This window comes from Bradysia coprophila, unplaced genomic scaffold (genome assembly GCF_014529535.1).
Source record: "Bradysia coprophila strain Holo2 unplaced genomic scaffold, BU_Bcop_v1 contig_297, whole genome shotgun sequence".
NCBI lineage: Eukaryota > Metazoa > Arthropoda > Insecta > Diptera > Sciaridae > Bradysia > Bradysia coprophila.
In genome coordinates, this window is record NW_023503555.1 from 8,297,316 (window position 1) to 8,316,800 (window position 19,485).

Here is a 19,485-nt window from a genome sequence, read left to right on the forward strand (position 1 = left end):
ACGAACCGCAAAATGGATGAGTTTTGATGATTTTTAATCATTATACATTTACTTACCCACTTCCGTAAAATGTCAGTGAATTCATCACGAAGGAAATTAGTCGACATCTTTTTTGGATTAATTGGAATCTGTATATTTGGAAAATCTAATATTAGTTACTCATCAGTACAGGGTCAAGCTGCTAGATTCAAGATCTAACGAAACGGTATGAGTGGAGTGGTATCGATTCTGGCCAAAATAATTTGTTTATTATGAATGTGTTATTTTAAAATTATTAATTTAATCAAAAATTATGACCCTACGTTAGTGAAGGGCCGTGAAGCAAGTCCGTTCACACTGAAAAATTTGACAATTTTTTTTCCGTAGGACTGAGGAACATATACACAACTTTTTTGACTTTTCCCCATCCGCTCCTTACTTTTGAATTTACCGGTGGATTTGGCTGAAATTTTCAGGGTATGTTAAGGACGTAATTTTTTTTAAAAAAAAGCTTATAATTACGGAGCTATGAGCGTGTTAAACTATTGAGATATGGGACCTATAACTCAGAAAATATGGCAGATTGAAAGTTCGCTTAAAAGACAAATTTATAGTTTCAGATTTCAGTCGACACGTGTTTCATGGTTTTCCTAAAAAGTCGTCTATTTGGGAGTTATGAGCGTTTTAAGTGCGTCAAATTTTCGATTTTCATCAAATTTTCAAATTTCGTCAAATTTTCGAATTTCGTCAAATTTTCAATTTTCGTCAAATGAAAGCTGGAAGGTTCAGATCAAAGTGAAAGTTACAGTTTTCTAAGAAGAGTATTTTCGTTCAAACTGAACCATGTCTATTATATACGACCAAATTCTAAAAAATCACAACTTACAAAAGAGCTGATATCGCCCAGAACCACTTACAGTCTACAGTGGAGGTGTGACGCAAGTCCTGTTATGACGCTTACAGATTCGACACGCAAAAAGATATGCGTCACAAATGGCAGCTGATGATAAAAGTACGCGAAAGTTCTATCACCAAAAATTTTAAACGAAAAATTTTAGGAAGAAAATTATAACAAAAAAAAATCGCGTCAAAAAGTGGCAGATGATTCGGCTTTCTTCCGTTGGAATTCCATTCTTTAAAGCAATATATTTCACAATTATAAAAATTTTCCTTCCTCAACATCTTCCACTTGTGACGCAAATTTTTTTAAACTTTTATGAAAATTCCTTCAAATTAGTTTCTTAGAATTACGTCCTTGACATACCCTGAACATTTAAGCCAAATCCACCGGTAAATTCAAAAGTTTCGTTGTAACAGAAGGACAAAGTGACAAAGTAACAAAGGTTGGTAAAATTCATCTATTTCAAAATGTATGGAAATCAATTTCTTCATACAAAGTTTTGAAATTTCTCGGCTAAATCTTAACCTTATGAGGCGTGTGATGGCTCGTTGTACTCGTATGGACGCCCAGATTACAAATAAAATAAGTGGTGGGTAGGAGTGGAGGTTAAAAAGTCCAAAAAATTGTGTATAAGTGTTACTCAGTCGTACGGAATTTTTTTTTTGTCAAATTTTTCAGTGTGAAGGACTTGCGTCACGACCCACAGTGTTCAAAACCGCTATTTCCACTGTCATAAATCTATTTTTCACATCAGTACGTCACTTTGCGACCCCTTTATGTACCTAATTACCCTACAGTAACAGTAGACTTTCGAAAAATCAAGAATTTTTATTTCGTTTTTTGGGTTTTGGTGCCCATTTTCCCTTGAGGGGTTTGTAAATTTTCCTTGTTAAATACAAAAATCCTCAGGACGTTGCGGCTTGCATTGAGACACCTCAAACATTCTTCTTATTTATAAATTCAATTTCCACTCCGTTTGCGTGACAGTTCTTTTGTTCTATTTTACAACTGTCATGAAGACAGAGGCTAAACGGAGTGCTCTTTTTAAGTGGAAACTATACTTTAATGCTTAGTTTCCTCTTATCAAAAAAGTACTCCGTGTGAGAGACAAAATTGAATTTTTTCAATTTTTTCTTTGTTTATTTGACAGCTCGCTCTCTCACGGAGTACTTTTTGTTGAGTGGTGTGGATACTTAGGCGCTGGTACCTTAATTGTATGAAATTTTTTCGAATATTACGTAATTTTGTGTTTATTCAAATCGACACTGTTGCACGCATCAGCACTATTGTTTATGTATGTGAAAATTGTCTTTATTCCAATTCACGCCGTAAGTGCGGTCGTAATTCAAAATGGAAAGTGCGGAGGTCTTTTTAACGTAGTGTCATTTTCATACATGCGAATAGAGGAATACATTCTACATTCTGATACCTATTCTAATACATACCTCAATAGTCAATAATAGTCACTTTTACAATTGCAAATATAATAACTACAATGTTCTGACTAATTTCGTAGAACTTTTCCGATTTTAAGGTAAACTTAGTTTCAATTTGTAATAAATTGTTGACAAATTTCTAAAATAAGTTTTTAGAACACAGTTCAATTTAAATCAACACTTTTTTGTCCTCAACTATTTTTCTCAACAAATTTCACGTTCATCCAATAATTTCCAATAAAAGACTAATACGTACAATATTAAAACATATTCTAATAAAGGTCAGCCAATTCAATAATAGTTATGGTACATTCCAAATACAATTGTTTATTTTGATAAGATAGCAATAAGTTCCTCCTTTTCGTTATAACAGAGATGACTCAAAATATATATTTGCATGTGGCTGTTGTTATAATATACATGTGTGCGTACAACTTATGCTTCTTATCAATATACTGACACATAAAATCTTTATGTCTCTAGTAGAGACTCTCTACTTCTTAAAGTATGTATCGCTCGATAACATTCATTAAATCAATTTTGACAGGCGCTATGCAATTATTTAACTATAATTGGTCATCTTACGGTTTCTTATCAACCAAAATCGTTGCCTCATAATATTGTGTTTATGTGCATAGTTTCTAGTAAAATTTGTTAGACAAGTAGCATAAATCGAAAATTCTAGAACTTTGTCTTTTAAACAAATAAAACGTATTTATCTTTATTTATTGTTTGTTCTCAATGTTCCAGGGGCTATTTAGTTGAATTATTAGCGAATTTTGGCGAATTTGGCGAATTTGACGAATTTTGGCAAATTTTGACGAATTTTGGCGAACTTTGACGAATTTTTGCGAATTTTTGTGAATTTATACATGATTTTAAGAAATTTCAAAGAATCGTAGAACTTAGTTACATATTTTTGGCCAAGACATTCTAAAAATCTATTTTTAACCGGGAAGCCATGAAGGTTTTTTTTGGCCAAACGATGAAAAATGTCCTAATTTTGTGAATTTTACATATATTTGTGAATTTGGTAGATTCTTGCATATTTTTGTTATGCTATATCACAAAACTAGCAAAATATTCCAAAAAACATAAATTTGGAAGAAAATTTTCAAAATTTGAATTTTTTAATTTGGGAGAATTTTGGCGAATTTCGACGAATTTCGGCGAATTTTGGCGAATTTCGGCAAATTAATTCGACTAAATAGCCCCTGCAATGTTCATCAGTACACGGTTGGAATATAAAGAGATAGAATCTCTATTTTATGCAAATCATCTACCCGCAAACATCAATTTATCTATTTTCTTTATCTATTTACAGTGGTGCTTCTTCATAGAGACCAATTGGACCATGGCCCAGGACACTGAGAAAATGGGGCGCTGAAATATGCAAACATTCCTATAATAACACTGACATCTTTCGTATACTGTATGAGGAAAGTTTATTCCCTTGACTGTAAGTCCATTGAAATCCTCAGGTCAAGTTCGAAAATGGGTGGTATCGGTTCAACCATCTGGTGGTAGTTCTCGAAAGTAGCCTTTTCTGCTCTTTGTTAACACGATAACTCGAGGATTAAATTTAAATTGTTGTAATGTTGAGACTGTTTTCGGCACCCTCTGACATGTCTTTACTTTTGAACGCTTTTCACAGATTTTTTTTTCGAAAAAGTGAAAGGTATGTGTTTCCTAGAATTGACAGACAAATCCAACGAGCTATCACTCATTAAAATCTGAGCTCGTTTGTTCCCAAAGTTATAAAAATCACCTGAAGATTTGGCGATATCACTCTTAAGACTGCATTTAACCAAGGTAGATATAGTGTGGAGGTAATGCCATTGAGACGCGCTGCCTAGCACATAAGTTCGATGCCAATGACATCTTTTTTTTAAATGGATGACTACGATTTACTTGTGTGTGTTTCACAAAAATATGTTCACTATCTCACAACAGATGGCCCGACTTTCTATAATAGACAATTCGATTTTTTGCTTTTCCTCGACATTATATTTACCTTTCATTTAACATCCCATATTACACGAGTTATAACAAACACATAAGCCGAAAGCATAGTACTCAAGGAGCAGAGCTCTGCCGAAAGGGTTAAAGTTTTAGTACAAAAATGAAACTGACGACAAACGTCTATCTTCTATACAAAATTTGCATTCACAATAAATGTCATCTCTTTGAGACAACAGCACATATCTTACGGTCTACTAATAAGTTAGTGCATGACATAAATTGTCAAAATTTTATGATTTTTGCACATCAGCAACAATATATGGAGCGGATTCCCGATTTGACGGGTGTCATTCCCGTTCAAGTGCTAGACGAGTTGGATTATCTACAGGAGAATAATTCTGCCATTATTGCTTCATCAACAAGCTATGCAGATATACTAAACGATTTGATGGAACTGGATGAAAACACGTTGAATTTGCCCATTTCTCAACCTGATAGCATTGAAGAGACAGATCTATTGGATGGATGGGACTCGTTAGCCCTACCAGTTTCTTCATTAAATGTTGCTTCGCCAGTTTCACCGTTAAGTCTAGCCGCACAGATTGACGCAGACTGGAATATTTTAGAATACACCAACTGTGACGCAATTGCATCGAGTAACATCAGTTGGAACTTTGGTGGAGATGTAATGCTAGCACAACAATCATTAGTCCCACAAGTCAATGAAAACTGGAACGTTTTTGACTGTACCAAGACCGACTACGATCAAGGTGGATTACAGACCGAACAAATGGGACAGTGCGAATTAATTCGTAAAGTCGGCGAAAACTTGATTGATTTAGAATCTGAGAAGTGGGACCCAAATACGTCAATCAACAACATGAGTCGGAACTTTGGTGGAGATGCTATGAAATCAAAGAGTGAATCGATCCCCCAAATTGATAATTCGAAGGATTTAGGATATGCTGACTGTGACTTATATACCCCGAGCAACAGCATTCTTCAGAACAGCGGCGTAGATATAGTTCGAAGACAATCAGATGGGTTAACCGAACCACCACAGCAGGTAAAGTTGAACTATTTGACGATGACATTGCTTTGGTTACACCAAAACTAATCGCGGACTTTTCAAGTTTATCGTTGTTTGTAGTCGAGCAGACGATACGCCGACGATGCAATATGATTGCGACTTGTGCACGAAATCTTTTCGGTTGAAATGGAACTTTGAGAAGCACACAAAAAACCACATCGGTGAGAAAAAATTCATTATTGAAACCGCTGCAGGTAATTCAAATCGTAAAAAACGGCTAGAGCACTGAAAAATCGACGACACGGGAAACAACGATTTTCTGAAGAAAAGGCGAGTTCCTGAAGTAGCGAGAAAAAATGACGAATTCCTGAAGAATCGTCGACTACTCACCTATTTTTCAGAAAGTCGTCGTTTTTCGTGTCGTCTATTTTTCAGTGCAATAAGAACATATGGAACCCATGTGTCAGATGAGTTGAAGGGCCAGCATAAGTTCACTTCTATGCAGCACTAACGATTTCAATAGAATTTTTGCGGTGGTACTTTTCCAACATTTAATCTCAATTCTGTAGAAATCGTTAGCGCTATACCAAAATGAAAATCAGATTAAATTTGAGAGCTCCGCATTTTTCGTGATCAGCGGAAGATTTGCATTACCTTCAAAGTTTGTATACTTTGGTTCTTGACGACTGTACCGGTGAACTTTCTTCTAGTCCCAGTTTTTTTGTGTGTGCCATAGTGGACACTCATCGGTTTAAGCAAATAAAATAAAGCTTGCCACTTGCGAGCCTCATTCTAATGAGACTTTTCAGACTTTAAACGATTAGATGTAGAACAGAGACATTTTTCGTAGTCTTCCATTTTCAGTAATCGTTCTTCTCTACGCACGCCGATAAAAATATGGGATTCAAATTTTTATGTCCGAGGGGATTACTTTCAAAAAGTAATTCTTTCGGGATTAGTTTTTCCCATCTCAGCTAAAAATTGAAAAAAAAAACAATTTCTTCGGTGATTAAAAATAGGACTAAACAATAATGTTGGGAATCATACGAACACCCTCTCTAGCAAACAAACTTCGTTTTGACGCTGTCAAAATACTGTTAGATTTCCATGTTCCAGGGAGTAGCAAATAAACCAGTGGAATACAAAATATAATAAACTTTAATGAACGCGTCAATTCCAATAGAGTAAGTAATTAGACTGAACAAAACTAAAACTCAGCGCATACTAAAACGAATCTTCCGGTTACTAGATTATTACAATTACAACTAGAAAACCAACACACCTCCTTAATTATAATGATCTAGAGCCTTCTTCGTATCAACGATATCAAAATCATCAACACCTCCTTTAGCATGTTCTGATACCACTATTGCCATTTTCCAAATTCAAGGCCATTATCGCTGTTATTAATACTATTATTCCACCAATCAGATTCCAATCGTTTTCCTCGTTAGCAGTACCAAATTCCAATACAAATTTGTGTCAGTATAAATTATATCCAATCCCCGCGGTCAATTCCTTCTACCGCATCTTTCCATTCCCCGCGGTCAATTCCTTCTACCGCATTCTTCCATTCCCCGCGGTCAATTCCTTCTACCGCAACTTTTCATCTCCAGGTGGTCAATTCCTTCTACCACACAGCTTTCACGCATTCATAAAATTCCCGTTTCTGCACGCATATCAGCTGGACTATGGCTTGCGCCACTCCCAACACCAATGACATTCACTGCATTCACATTACGTTTTCGATTTCCACGATTCATTATGTCCAAATCGTGCCAATTCCGATTTATAATCGTGTGCCGTTGCGATTGTGTTAATATCAGTTGTACCATTTCCAATTGGACCACTTCTAATTGTACTACTTCCGATTGTCCGGTCCTGATCAGTATCATGTCACCACCAACCACTTCCGTAACTTTGATTTTCAATAATTTTCGATTCCGAACAAATTCCTCCCTGTCCTACAATGCGTCTTCTGGGCCCATAACCTGTTAGATTTCCATGTTCCAGGGAGTAGCAAATAAACCAGTGGAATACAAAATATAATAAACTTTATTGAATGCGTCAATTCCAATAGAGTAAGTAATTAGACTGAACAAAACTAAAACTCAGCACATACTAAAACTAATCTTCCGGTTACTAGATTATTACAATTACAACTAGAAAACCAACAAATACCACCTTATTCCTTTGTTTGCCGAATCATGCACTGTTGACTAATTTTTAATTTTACGTGTAAAATGCAATATCTCGTTGCATTTTGGCCACCTTAATAAATGTAGTTCGGTTGCTAGAGAGGGTATTGATGATACTGTTGCTAACAATTTTCCCTTAATATTTGATTGTGTTAAAATCCCACGTTTGTGTTGATTTAATTCGAATACGATTTACGAACAAGATATTGTTATGTGAGAAAAACGCACATTAATTTGGTCTTAGAATTTTTCATTGGGACTACCGATGCTGTATTCTGCCTTGTGGACATGCCAGGCAAAGCATAACAATTTTAAATTGGTTCGTAAAGATACTGCCAGTTTCAAAATCAAATCAAATCAATGTAGGTATCACAAAGATAAATTTGAGATAATTTCAATTTGAAATTCAAGATCGACATTGGAAAGAAAACCAAATTTTAATGATCAACTAATCCACATTACTATGGGAAAATAGAGATTTTTGAATTTAAATGGTTAATTGGTTAGAAAACTACAGAAGAATATGAAAATGGAAATTATGAAAAAAGTGAGGTTTTAACTGGCAATCTTGCCATCTGGTAATTTTAATTTTAATCCCACGAGGAATTACTTTTCTTTGAAATAACCGTTCAAAATAAACTACATTAGGATTAAGGACAAATTGTCGATCGTCGATTGAAGTGCGGGAGATCCCTGAGGGAATTAAATTTTAATTCTTCAAAAGATTCGGCTGCGTACTGTTAATCCAAAAAAGATTAAGATTTAGGTCCATAGTTTTATCTGTGCACTTGTGTTGGTTGTGTCCAGCTAACCGTATCAGTCATAGCATCTCTATTTTCTTTTAGAGATTTTTAAATATATTTAAGCAGGTTCTACCTCGACATGTGAGATGAGTACGAGACCCTCAGACCCGTACGAGAAGACACAAGAAATTTATCTTTCTCGTAACCGAGTGGCCGAGTTTTTTTTTACAAAAATTCAACAGCACGACGAGCCACAAAACACTTACAAGTATTTCTTTACAAACTAGCTCTGCGGCGGCATGTATGTAACATATGCCAGAAGTCATTTGGTAGGAAAAAGTCCCTGGACGAGCACTTAAATGTCCACACCGGTGAGAAAAATGTCACAATTTTGGTGCGAAACCTCTCGTTTTTCATGTATTTTCCAAATCCAGGTACGAAGCCCTACGAATGTAAGATATGCAAAATGAAATTTCACCGGAAAGGATCAATAAATGAACACCTCAAATCCCATTATGGTGAGGAAAATGTCGTTCAAGTTTTGTCACAACTCACAACCAAGGTAAAATTCAATTTCCTTTTCCGTAAAAGCAGATGCGACGCGTTATAAATGCGATGTGTGCAACCAGACATTTTCGAGGAAATGGAATTTGAAAGAACATTCCAGACTACACTCCGGTAAGAAACTTCGGCATTGTATGGTGGTTCTGATTGTTCATTTTATTTCTCTTTGGCGAAAATCAGATGAGAAGCCGTATAAGTGCACAGTGTGTGAGAAGTCATTTCGGCTGCGAAGATGCTTATCGGTTCATTCGAAAATACACTAAAAACTTAAAATCAACAAGCCACCTCGACTCTGTGGAAATGTGATAAATCAATTTAAGTAAAGATTTTTTATCTGATTGTAAATACAATTCTGTTGTGAAAAACTGTAGGCTTAATAAAATCCGTTACGATAAACAGCACATTAAATTTTACATTTAGCTGATTGTATAGAATAACTGATCGTTGACATTGTATGGCTAAGGTACCTATTGAAAAAAGCTCCTTCGAGCAATCGGAAGGCGACATTAATTCCCTGCATATTTCCTGGAACGTTGGCTTCTGTTCCCTGTTTATTTTTCAGCATCCGACGATACTCCGCATTAAAGCTTTCACAGAATTGTATGCAATTAAGTGATTGTATTTGTAACTTACGCCGCGCCACCTGTGTGCAATGTCGTATGAACGTATTTTATCGCACTAAAGCGATAAAGGATTTACAAAGGGTTTTATCGCACTAGTGCGATTAATGCCATTGTTACTGAAGTCATACTAAGATTATCTTCGATTTTATTCAATTTTCTTCATTGTATAATAGTTATTTATCTACCAAGGTAGGTATGAAGGTATTTTTTCGCACTAGATGTCGATTGTCGATCCGAGGCGAAGCCGATGTCGACAAGACGTCGTGTGCGAAAAAATACCGGCATACCTACCGTGGTAGATACAACGTTTTTCGCAATTTCGGGCCATAATCACCTTTCCAATGCAAAATATTACCAAAATTTCTACCAAACATTCACATGCAAACATGAATTCATTTGAACGATCAAGCAACCTGTTCTATATACACATTGCAATGTCGCGGTAAATAAAATCAAGTAGTCAATGATTAGTATGTACGCTTCAACAATACGTTCTGTATAATTGTGTGACTCTGTAGCCGAATGGCTATGGTCGTTGCTTGGTGTTTGGAAGAATTTTGGTGTTGGATGTTCAAATCCTGGTCTGTGCAAAGTTTTTATTTATAAAATTTAGTCTTTCTTAAAGGTACTGAGCTATGTAGCGTGCGAAAAAAATGTGAAAAAGCCCAAGTGCGAAAAAATAATCAAAAACGCACTGTGAAATAAATACCTTCAAAACGACATTAAATGGATGCATGGAAAGGTGATGATTATGGACCGGAATTACGAAAAACGTTGTATGGAACACGAATCGTATGGAGTTATATAACCGCACATGATTTCTTAACATCTTGACATCTAGTGCGATAATGTACCTCCAGTTATTATCATACATAATATTCCTTCATACGATTCTTGTTACATTGGTTATTTGGATCACATGGCACGACGTAAAAAAATTCAACCTGTGCGATTGCCGCCCTGGCCTTCGGCCACGGGCTGCAAACTTCGCACACGGTTGAATTTTTTTACGTCGTGCCATGTGATCCACACAACTTTTCATTACAACAACTACGAAAATTGTAATTTGAGCTTCCTTATAATGTTCCAACTGATGAAATTTACCGAAATAAGCTGAAATATGCGGGGGTAAAAGAAAAATTTATAAATTATTGGCAACGTTCTTTTCTATCACAACAATCACAGTGATCACAACGACACCAGACGGAACACATGTTGTTGCTGTCATTTACTTTCGCATCCTCGTTTGAGGGGCGAAAGTACTTTCGCTCCTCTGTTGGGAGGCGAAAGTATTTTCGCACCTCTTGTGATGTCGTGGCTAACTGAGAGTTGAATTTTTATACTTTCGCATCTCATTCGGGAAGCGAAAATTACAACTTTCGTAGTTGGTGTAATAAAAATGACTAATTTCGACGATCATGCTGTCCATTTCCAACCTTTTTAGCGACATTTGCGTAATCTGCTATTATCTGCCTAGAACGGTAATCTAGCACTTATCTCCCTAGGGAAAGTTTGTTTATCTCGATATATCTTTTCTCGGTAGATAAAATAGCGTATGCACCTCTGTCCAAGTTGTTTATTTTGGAGATTTTGATTATGTATCACGCCTTCGGCTCGGTACATTAACTTCCGAAAATAAACACTTTGAACAAAGGTGCATAATCTACTAATAACTCAATGCAGTGCTACCCAAGGGAGATAAATAAGACATTATTTCATTCTGCTAAATTTGGTTTTGTTACCTTGTTTCGTAATTACGTTTTCTTTCAGAACGTCACATTATCTCACCAGATAGAGAGCCAAAACAACTACTTTTTCTCTCACTTTTTCCATTTTCCATTTTCATTCCGGTGACATGACATCGCTTTTCGCCCCAACTTACATCACGTTTTCGTTCCTTCTCACGGCACTTTTTGCGTATTACTAGGAATTTCATGCAATTTTTTATGAATAAAATGGAATCATAAAACTTAGTGACATATTTCTGGCTAAGACATTCTTTAAATCGACTTTTCACCATGAAGCCATGATGGCTGACACAACACAATCAGATCTACATTTTTCTCCATTTGTTAAAAACAAGCTTTTTTGTTCCTAGTGACATTATTATCGCAATGGCGCCATGTTGTGACGTCACACGACAGAGTAAAGTTAACTAGGCAGGAGCGCTGATATTTGACTAGGAACCTGAATAATCTAGCAGCCCTATATCTTTAGCGAACAAAATTTTTCAATTCATGTCAGTGTTCATTTCAGTTCATTTGCATACAGTGTATTAGGTACCTTATTTGACGTTTCGAAAATGAACTGCTCCTGCCTGGTTTATTTTACTCTGCCATGGACGTTATATCCCCATTATTTATTTGAATTCTCAGGGAAAATTGTCATTCTTCCATTTTGTTGTCTCGTTTTCGCTCATACGATAAAGCAAGCCTCGACTATTCCCCTTGATATGATGATAATCTGCTATTCTATAAATGACTTTTTTACCTGTCGTCCTAAGAAAGACGCACAGGGGTTTAGAGCATCTACGGATTATCTATTTAAAAAATGAAATTTTGTCCATCGATCACTGTTCACTCAGAGTCTTAGCTTCAGTTTCAGTTTGCTTGAAGCTTCAGCTCAAATTTCACCACAGGTAAACAAGTCATTCTCATTGGGAGATGTATCAGAGATGAAAACAAAGATACGAGAGTGATTGTGAACTCCTCGTCTTTCGTAAACAGACGGCATTGATGCTTTCTTCGTGTGAAAAATACACAACACATTCACGTGTACACGCGTCTGATATACGAGGAGCAGCGCCATGGCTGGAGTTGTATTTCAAATGTTTTTCATTTCCTCAGCTTAATTACGGAGGTTTGAGGGTTAACGCTCTAGTACAACAAAGAAATAGAAAATTATGACAGACAAGACACATGTTTTTTTTGAGCCACCAACAGTCATTCTGTTCAGATTAAACGTCCTCTCCTAGAGACAAAAACACAGTATTTTATGGTCTACGTATAAATTGATCTGTCATAAACTAGCGAAGAATTGCGTATAATTTGCTTGTTTTCTGCAAAATAACATTATGATTTGGACACATAATGAACAATATTCGATTCCCGATTTGCCGGGTGAAATTCCCGTACATGTGCTAGACGAGTTGCATAGGCATCAGGAGAATAATTCTGCAATTATTGTACCACCATCCAGTGTAGAAGACATACTGAACGATTTGATGCAACTGGATGAAGAAATTCTGGATTCGTTAGCATTACAAGTTGCTGCAGATTTGGACGCTCTGGATTACACCAGCTACGAATGGAATGCGTTGAGCAACGAGAATGTCGAAGTTAGTTTGAATCTGAACGAAAACGAGAGAAAGTCGGAAGAATCACAGCAAATTGAATTAACCGAATCAATGCAACAGGTTAGAACGATTCTTTACCTACGGTGCGGTTGAATGTATTTTGATCAAGTGTGTGGAGTGTAGATGCGTTTTCGATATTTTTGGATATTATTTATCGACTTGGAGCCCTGAACAAGGTTCTAGAATTTTTTTCGGCCGGAACATGTGGTGCAGCGGAATCCACTGCACCTACGGCTACAGAGAGAACGGTGTGAACTGCAATTGGGAATGGTTGTAATTCTGATAGCAGTGGTACAAAAAACTGGTTCTATGGATGCATGGGAAGCCGGTGGAAACTTGTTGAAATTTAAAAATTACCATTTTTGGAAGTTCGTCCAATCGGGAATCATGCTAAATACATTTTATAATTGGTCCTACAGGTACAGATCATTATCGAAAATTTCTTTCTGTCGCTCGTTCCAGATATGGTCCTCAATGTACAGGACTAATTAGAAAATGTGTTCCGCATAATTCCCGATTTAGACGACCCTTCGAAAATCGTAATTTATGAACTTCAACGCGTCCCTTGCTTCAAATTAGAATTTCAATCGCTACCGATACCAACCCACATCAGATTCCGCCGCACTAAAATTCCATTCAACCACACTGTGATACCCCATTCGTTTTCATTGCACTCAATGAAATTTCGTTTTAAAAAAGATCGAAGATCCAGCGACGGCTAACGAAAATACTGGAATAACAACAGAACCAAATAATTTGTCCGTTGATTCAGATCCAGAAGAAGCGAATGTTTCTAATCTACCAACTGATTCATGGGAAATGGTAGAGCAGATTCATCAAGTGTACTCAAATGATTCATTGGACACGTCCAGAAAAGAGATTGCTGAATCCTCTGCAGATTTCAAGGTAATTCTGCGAAAATTAGCCTGCAAATCTTTGGCGATTCTAAATGGGAATTTCCTTTATTTTTTATAACAAAAGCCAGTGGAAAGCTCTGATTATGATAGTGTCCTGAGGGGACCAAGTGCTAAATGTAAGGAACGGACCGTTAGATACCAGAAAACGTTCGTGCAGACTGAAGGTAAAAGAGAGCACGAGTGTAAGCTGTGTACAAAAGTATTTCGAAGCAGATGCGATTTGTCCGGCCATTTACTAAACCACAATCGTAAGCAGTAAACCGATAAAATTTTCGCAAACATTTTTTTGAGGAAAAGAAAAATCATTTTCAGGCAAAAGGAAACGTTTGGCTCACCTAACAGGACCAGAGTCCAACAAAGATGGTGAGGACATTTTCAAAATTTGCAAATTTTATTTGAAAAGAAGTGATTGTATGCAAGGCTGTAATCTTTGCGGAGGTCACGTACACCGCCGTTTTATTAGACACGCGGGAACACACCTTCTCTGAATTATTTTACATACTAAAAAATTCACCTCAGCTGATGACTGACAATCATCAAGAGAGGCGACTTCTCCGACATATTATCATCAACTATGTGGTGTGTCACCCGCGTATCTGATCTCCTCAGCTTACATCGCTTATTTGAACCTCGCATTTTTGTCACTTGAATGAAATCGTCTTTTTATGTAGATACGAAGACACCGCGAATGAAGAAGCGTCATGAGTGCAGCGTGTGTAAGAAAACATTTCGGTGGAGATCTAATTTACTGGATCATTTGGTATATCACTCTGGTAAGAATATAGTTGTCTGGCTCACGTTAAATTTCCGTGAAATTTATATTTTCCTCACAAAAAATAGGTGCGAGACCGTATGAATGCCAAATTTGTAACAAGACATTTCCATGGAAAAAATCTTTTGCATATCACAAGGCCCATTGCGGTGAGATTTGTTCTTTTGAACTTTAAAGAGTTGACAAAACCAAGTTTCGCTGGTACACACAGCGGGGCTGCAAAAAATGTGTGTCCGCGCTATCCAGGATACCTGGAAATTACTATACAAGGGAAGGAATTTGATGTTTCGTATTCAGATGAGTAAATGTGTCCGAGGGCTGTAGCCCGAGGTACGTTTACTCATCGTGATTCAAAATATCAACTTATTTCCCGAGTGTAGTATGACCTTTTCCTTTACGATGGAGGGAAAGACTTTTCCATAGGTACGGAAAGTCCATTTTCCCTTCCTAGTAAAGGAATAGTTATTTACGTATCGATTGAGGAGGCCGAAAGAGTTACGTATTAAGTTTTATATGCTGCCTACTGGGGACGAAAGTTTCTTTCGTCCCGCAGTAGGAAGCATATAAATTCTTTTGTTTACTGGGGAATTTAATTATTGCTAAACAAACATGTGAGAATGCACATAGCGGGAAGTCATTTTTGCATTTTTGGATACTGGGCAGATAACATTTTTTGCAACCCCGACACACAGGAAAAATAGTATTTGTTCAACGAGGGAAGAAAAGTTGCATTTGAAGGGTGTTATTTCACCCGAGAAATGTCATTTACGTCACAAGGACTGAAGTCCGAAATGACTTTTCCGTGTGACGTATCGAGTTTTGCAGGCCTAAAAATGGAATTTGCAACTTTTTTTCCCAAGTAAAACGCAACATTTTTCACTACAAAGGGTTCCGAAGTTTCAGCGGAGTGTAGAAAATGACTATTTTCTCGCCTGCGTTATGAAAATGTTTTTTTTATCTCGGAAATGAAAATTCAGAACCGAGAGAATTGTTCCTGCATCGCAATGACCAGATAATGCACTCTTTTGTTTCAATTGTCTTGAGGTACAATCCATAAGGGACGTCCGCAATTCAGTGTTGCCAGGCAGAGCACTCGAGAAGTGCAAATTTTTGTAAGTTAAATTGATGCCCTACGTGCCCTACCCCCTATGTAGGCAGGATATTTAGTTGATCGATCATACATTTGACACATCATAAACTCATATTTTATCAATGATTTAAAACCTGTATGGCAACACTGGATTGCTAACGTGCTTGATGGATGTGCCATATTGTGTTAATCGTTCTAACTATTGTACAAATTTAGGTGTTAAAAAGTTCGTCTGCCGTGTGTGTAATGAATCTTTTAAGCTGCAACACGAGTTGCACAATCATTCGAAAATTCACTCTGTTGGTGAGAATAAAAACAAGGCTGTATACTTTGGGCAGGTCACGCAGATGCAGATACGCGGGTTACACACCACGTTTCATACAAACAATTCACCACGCCATACAAATTCAATTTTGGTGAATTTGTTTGTATGGAAAAGGTGTGTTCCCGCGTATCTAATAAAATGGCGATCTGCGTGACCTCCCCAAAGTATACAGCCTTGAATAAAAAACCATTTGCCATACCGTTCGTAATATTTACCCTCCATATCCCGTTAGATATTAAACCGTATAGGTGCGAGGTGTGTAGCAAATCGTTTTGGTGGCAGTCTCATCTAGATTATCATTTAAAATCCCACTCTGGTGAGAGATGTTTTTTTTATAGTTTCTATGATCCTATAACCGAATTTCCAATCATTTTGTTTTTGTAAATTAGATGCAAAACCCTATGAATGTGCCTTGTGTAAGAAATCTTACCGATATGCAGATTGTTTGAAGTCACACTTACAAGTCCACTGTGTTAACGGTAAGAGCAGCGTTCCGATTCGCAATATTTCCGAAACAAAATATTTTCTTTGCACAAATTAGCTTCAACGCGCCAGCCACACGAATGCGAGATATGCAAGAAGAAATTTCTGTGGAAGAAATCTTTCATGCAGCACATGACACTTCACTCTGGTGAGTACAAGTGTAGACATAAGCCAAAGTATATAAACCACTGAAGGTAATATCAAATCAATGTGGAGCCCAAGTTTCGTTTGGTGCAGCGCCTACGATTTGAACAGAATTGATGGAATGTGGTGAGTCAGAATGGAAATGAATGTTGGAAAAGTGCTTCACCACCTCAAAAATACTATTGAAATCGTAGGTGCTGCAAATGTTCGAAACGGGTTCGGGCTTACCTGTTAAAGTTGAAGTTAACCCGAAACCTGTTCTTGACGTGAACCAGATCTTTCAATTTCGACTTCAACCTAAAGTTTATGTCTTAAACTTCACCGGAATCTGAAAATTTTCGGGTTACCCGAACCCGGCTTGATCTGACCTGAAAATTTCCACGTTCGAGTCAGGTTCAGGTAAAACCCGAAATTGAAAATTCTAATCCAGTCTGAAGTTCAAGTTCGGGCTAAGCTATAAGGTTCGGACTCCCGTCAGACTGAGTCCGGCCTGTTCCGAGCATTTGCTGCATTAAAAAGAATTTGCGCTGCACTCGAACTCACCCGAGTTCAGCGAGCCTTGAGTGGCTTAAATACTCTAGACATTAACAACTTTACAGCCTGAGACCTCACGTGCGTCAGTTCCTCAAAGATCGCGATCTGTAACCTAGTATATTGTTGCAGTACCCATCTAAGACGAGAAATGTTTGTTGATGACACATTTGTTTGTAGAGTAGCCCTAGCGGGAACCAAAATTTTTGTCAAAATGAAGAATAAAACTGAAGACTGAAATTTTGAAATGACAAGTATTTTCTTGAGTTTTGTTTTTTGTGCAGGACCAAACACACTCATTTCGACACGAATTTCATTTCAGCAGAGAAAAACTAGTTTTGAGCTTACATACTGTAACATGGGTTTCGAACTCGTAACATACGAGGGACTGACCTGAACGTGCGTTTTCAGTCTATAATTTACTTAATCATTTTTACCAACAATTTTTTTTTTAGATCCGTCGTCTTACCGATGCGAGATATGCAATCAGATATTTAAATTGAAAAGTTCCTTAGATTTACACTTAAGAACACACTCTGGTGAGCAAAGTTTAATTATTGAGAAATGGATTTTTTTTAGGATTCTTTTTATCTTTTGACAAATTAGGTCCTCTTGAATGTGAGATATGCAAAATAAGGTTTTTGAGCAGATGTGCTTTAGAGCGACACTTGATGGTCCACTCAGGTGAGCAATGTGTTTGATCAAATTGTCGTGGAAAAAATTTCGTTTTTTTTTGTAATTAGATGTGAAACCCTATGAATGTGACGTATGCAAAAAGTGTTTTAAGTACAAATCTGTTTTGAAGCGGCACTCAGTAGTCCATTCAGGTGAGCGAAATTTTGATTCGGCTTTCTAACCGTCAAATTTACTTTCTTTACTAATTAGACGTGCGACCCTACGAATGCGGGGTGTGCAATAGGACATTTAAGTTGAAAATGTGTCTTCAGTCCCACGCGAAATGCCATTCTGGTAAAGTTTTCGACTATATTGATGGATTGATGGGTTCATCAATACTTATCTTTTCATACAAAAACTAGATCTGAAGCCGATTGTGAGTTGTGCGACAAGTCATTTTCGAGCAGAAGTTATTCAGCGTTTCACGGAATCATCCACTCAGCTGAGCAATGTTTAATGGTTCGATACAATGGTCGCGGTGAGAATTTCGGTTATTCTTTTCAATTAGATGTGAGCCCCTTCGAGTGTAACGTATGTACGAGGTCAACATCACGAAGGGGTTCATACTGAGGTAAAGAAAATGCCTTTAAACATTTCTCTCGTCGATTATTAAACTGATTAGTGTGTAATGTGCGAAAGATTGGGCTAAACGCAGAGTTTGTTAGTTTTAGATGTTTTTGTGAATTTTATTTATTTTGTAACATAACGGTTTTTTATGTTTAAGTTAGATTTAAGTCGTGTGTATATACGTCAGTTTTTAAATTGTATGAATAAAGTCTTTGGAAAGAGCGAATCGATTTTGTTTTGGTAAGACCCTATTTGCCCTGAAAGTACATGCAATTACCTTTCTAATGAACCACACGACCATGTACGTTTCGTGTACCTCGACCAATTTCTGTAAGAAAAGTGTAAGTTTTCAATCTTTTCTCGGTTGAAAATTTCAACTGTACATATCTCAGTGTAGATGAATTTTTCATGCTTCGGGGCCGAAAATGAGGGCACCTGTTTGGGACGGTTGATTTAAGGCACTTTCGCTTGTAAGCCTCACTTCGTTCGGCCTACAATCCGTGAAATTGCCTAAAATTAATCGTCCAAAACAGGTACACAAATATCATTAAACCCGATTTGCCCCGGAAGTACATGCAATTATCTTTCTAATGACACCCCACACGACCCTGTACGGCTCGTGCAACTACAGAAATATTTGAAAGAAAAGTGCAGGTTTTCGGTTTTTGATGACCTCTTACCAGCCACAAAAGCTTCGAATTTTTTTTTTGAAAGTGGGTTTGGCTTATAGGGTTGAGTACCTTACTGGGCACATATAAAAAATTCCAATAGAAAATGCGTCCGATTTCGGTCTTCTGTTTCTCAGAAGAATCCCTCAAAGTAACTAAAATCCAGTATTTAAAAAACGCCCAAATGCATGCTTTTCAGCGATGCCTCTTAACTTGTTCTACAAAAATAGATTAAATAAAAAAAATGTGGACACGGAATTATAAATGATGGCTGTGAATTCAGACTTACCACTTAAATGTCAATTTTTGGCCTACGCATTCTTAAAATCGATTTTTAGCAGTGAAGCAGTGAAGCCATGATGGCACATTTTTATTCAAATAGAGAAAAATGTAGGTCATGCTGTCTTCTACATCTTTCTCCATTTGGCCAAAAATGTGCCATCATGGCTTCACTGCTAAAATCGATTTTAATGCGTAGGCCAAAAATTTACATTTAATTGGCAAAGTTTTATTTTATTGGAA

At 37.0% G+C, this 19,485-nt stretch overlaps 2 protein-coding genes across 3 annotated transcripts in view; one reads left to right on the forward strand and one right to left on the reverse strand.

The window, feature by feature from the left end:
• The window catches only part of LOC119079057 (A-kinase anchor protein 9-like), a 34,751-nt gene extending 32,207 nt beyond the window's left edge, over positions 1–2,544 (reverse strand). For both annotated transcript variants that reach the window (XM_037186862.1, XM_037186861.1), the window contains exons 1-2: positions 2,326–2,544; positions 57–128 (exon numbers count right to left, since the gene is read on the reverse strand). In XM_037186862.1, the coding sequence (XP_037042757.1) occupies positions 57–107 (51 nt within the window). In that variant the 5' untranslated portion in view covers positions 108–128; positions 2,326–2,544. The remainder of the gene's footprint in view (positions 1–56; positions 129–2,325) is intronic.
• A 1,935-nt stretch (positions 2,545–4,479) lies between these two features.
• Positions 4,480–18,506, forward strand: LOC119078640 (zinc finger protein 43-like). The gene is made up of 21 exons (XM_037186235.1): positions 4,480–5,344; positions 5,412–5,562; positions 8,537–8,620; positions 8,684–8,767; positions 8,841–8,927; positions 8,994–9,074; positions 12,487–12,851; positions 13,491–13,697; positions 13,773–13,956; positions 14,021–14,071; positions 14,380–14,481; positions 14,549–14,629; positions 15,787–15,876; positions 16,125–16,211; positions 16,285–16,374; positions 16,437–16,526; positions 17,509–17,592; positions 17,660–17,737; positions 17,797–17,880; positions 17,939–18,022; positions 18,091–18,506. The coding sequence occupies exons 1-21, from the start codon at positions 4,571–4,573 to the stop codon at positions 18,183–18,185; spliced, it is 3,033 nt and encodes a 1,010-aa protein (XP_037042130.1). The 5' UTR covers positions 4,480–4,570; the 3' UTR covers positions 18,186–18,506.
• The last annotated feature ends 979 nt before the right edge of the window (positions 18,507–19,485 follow it).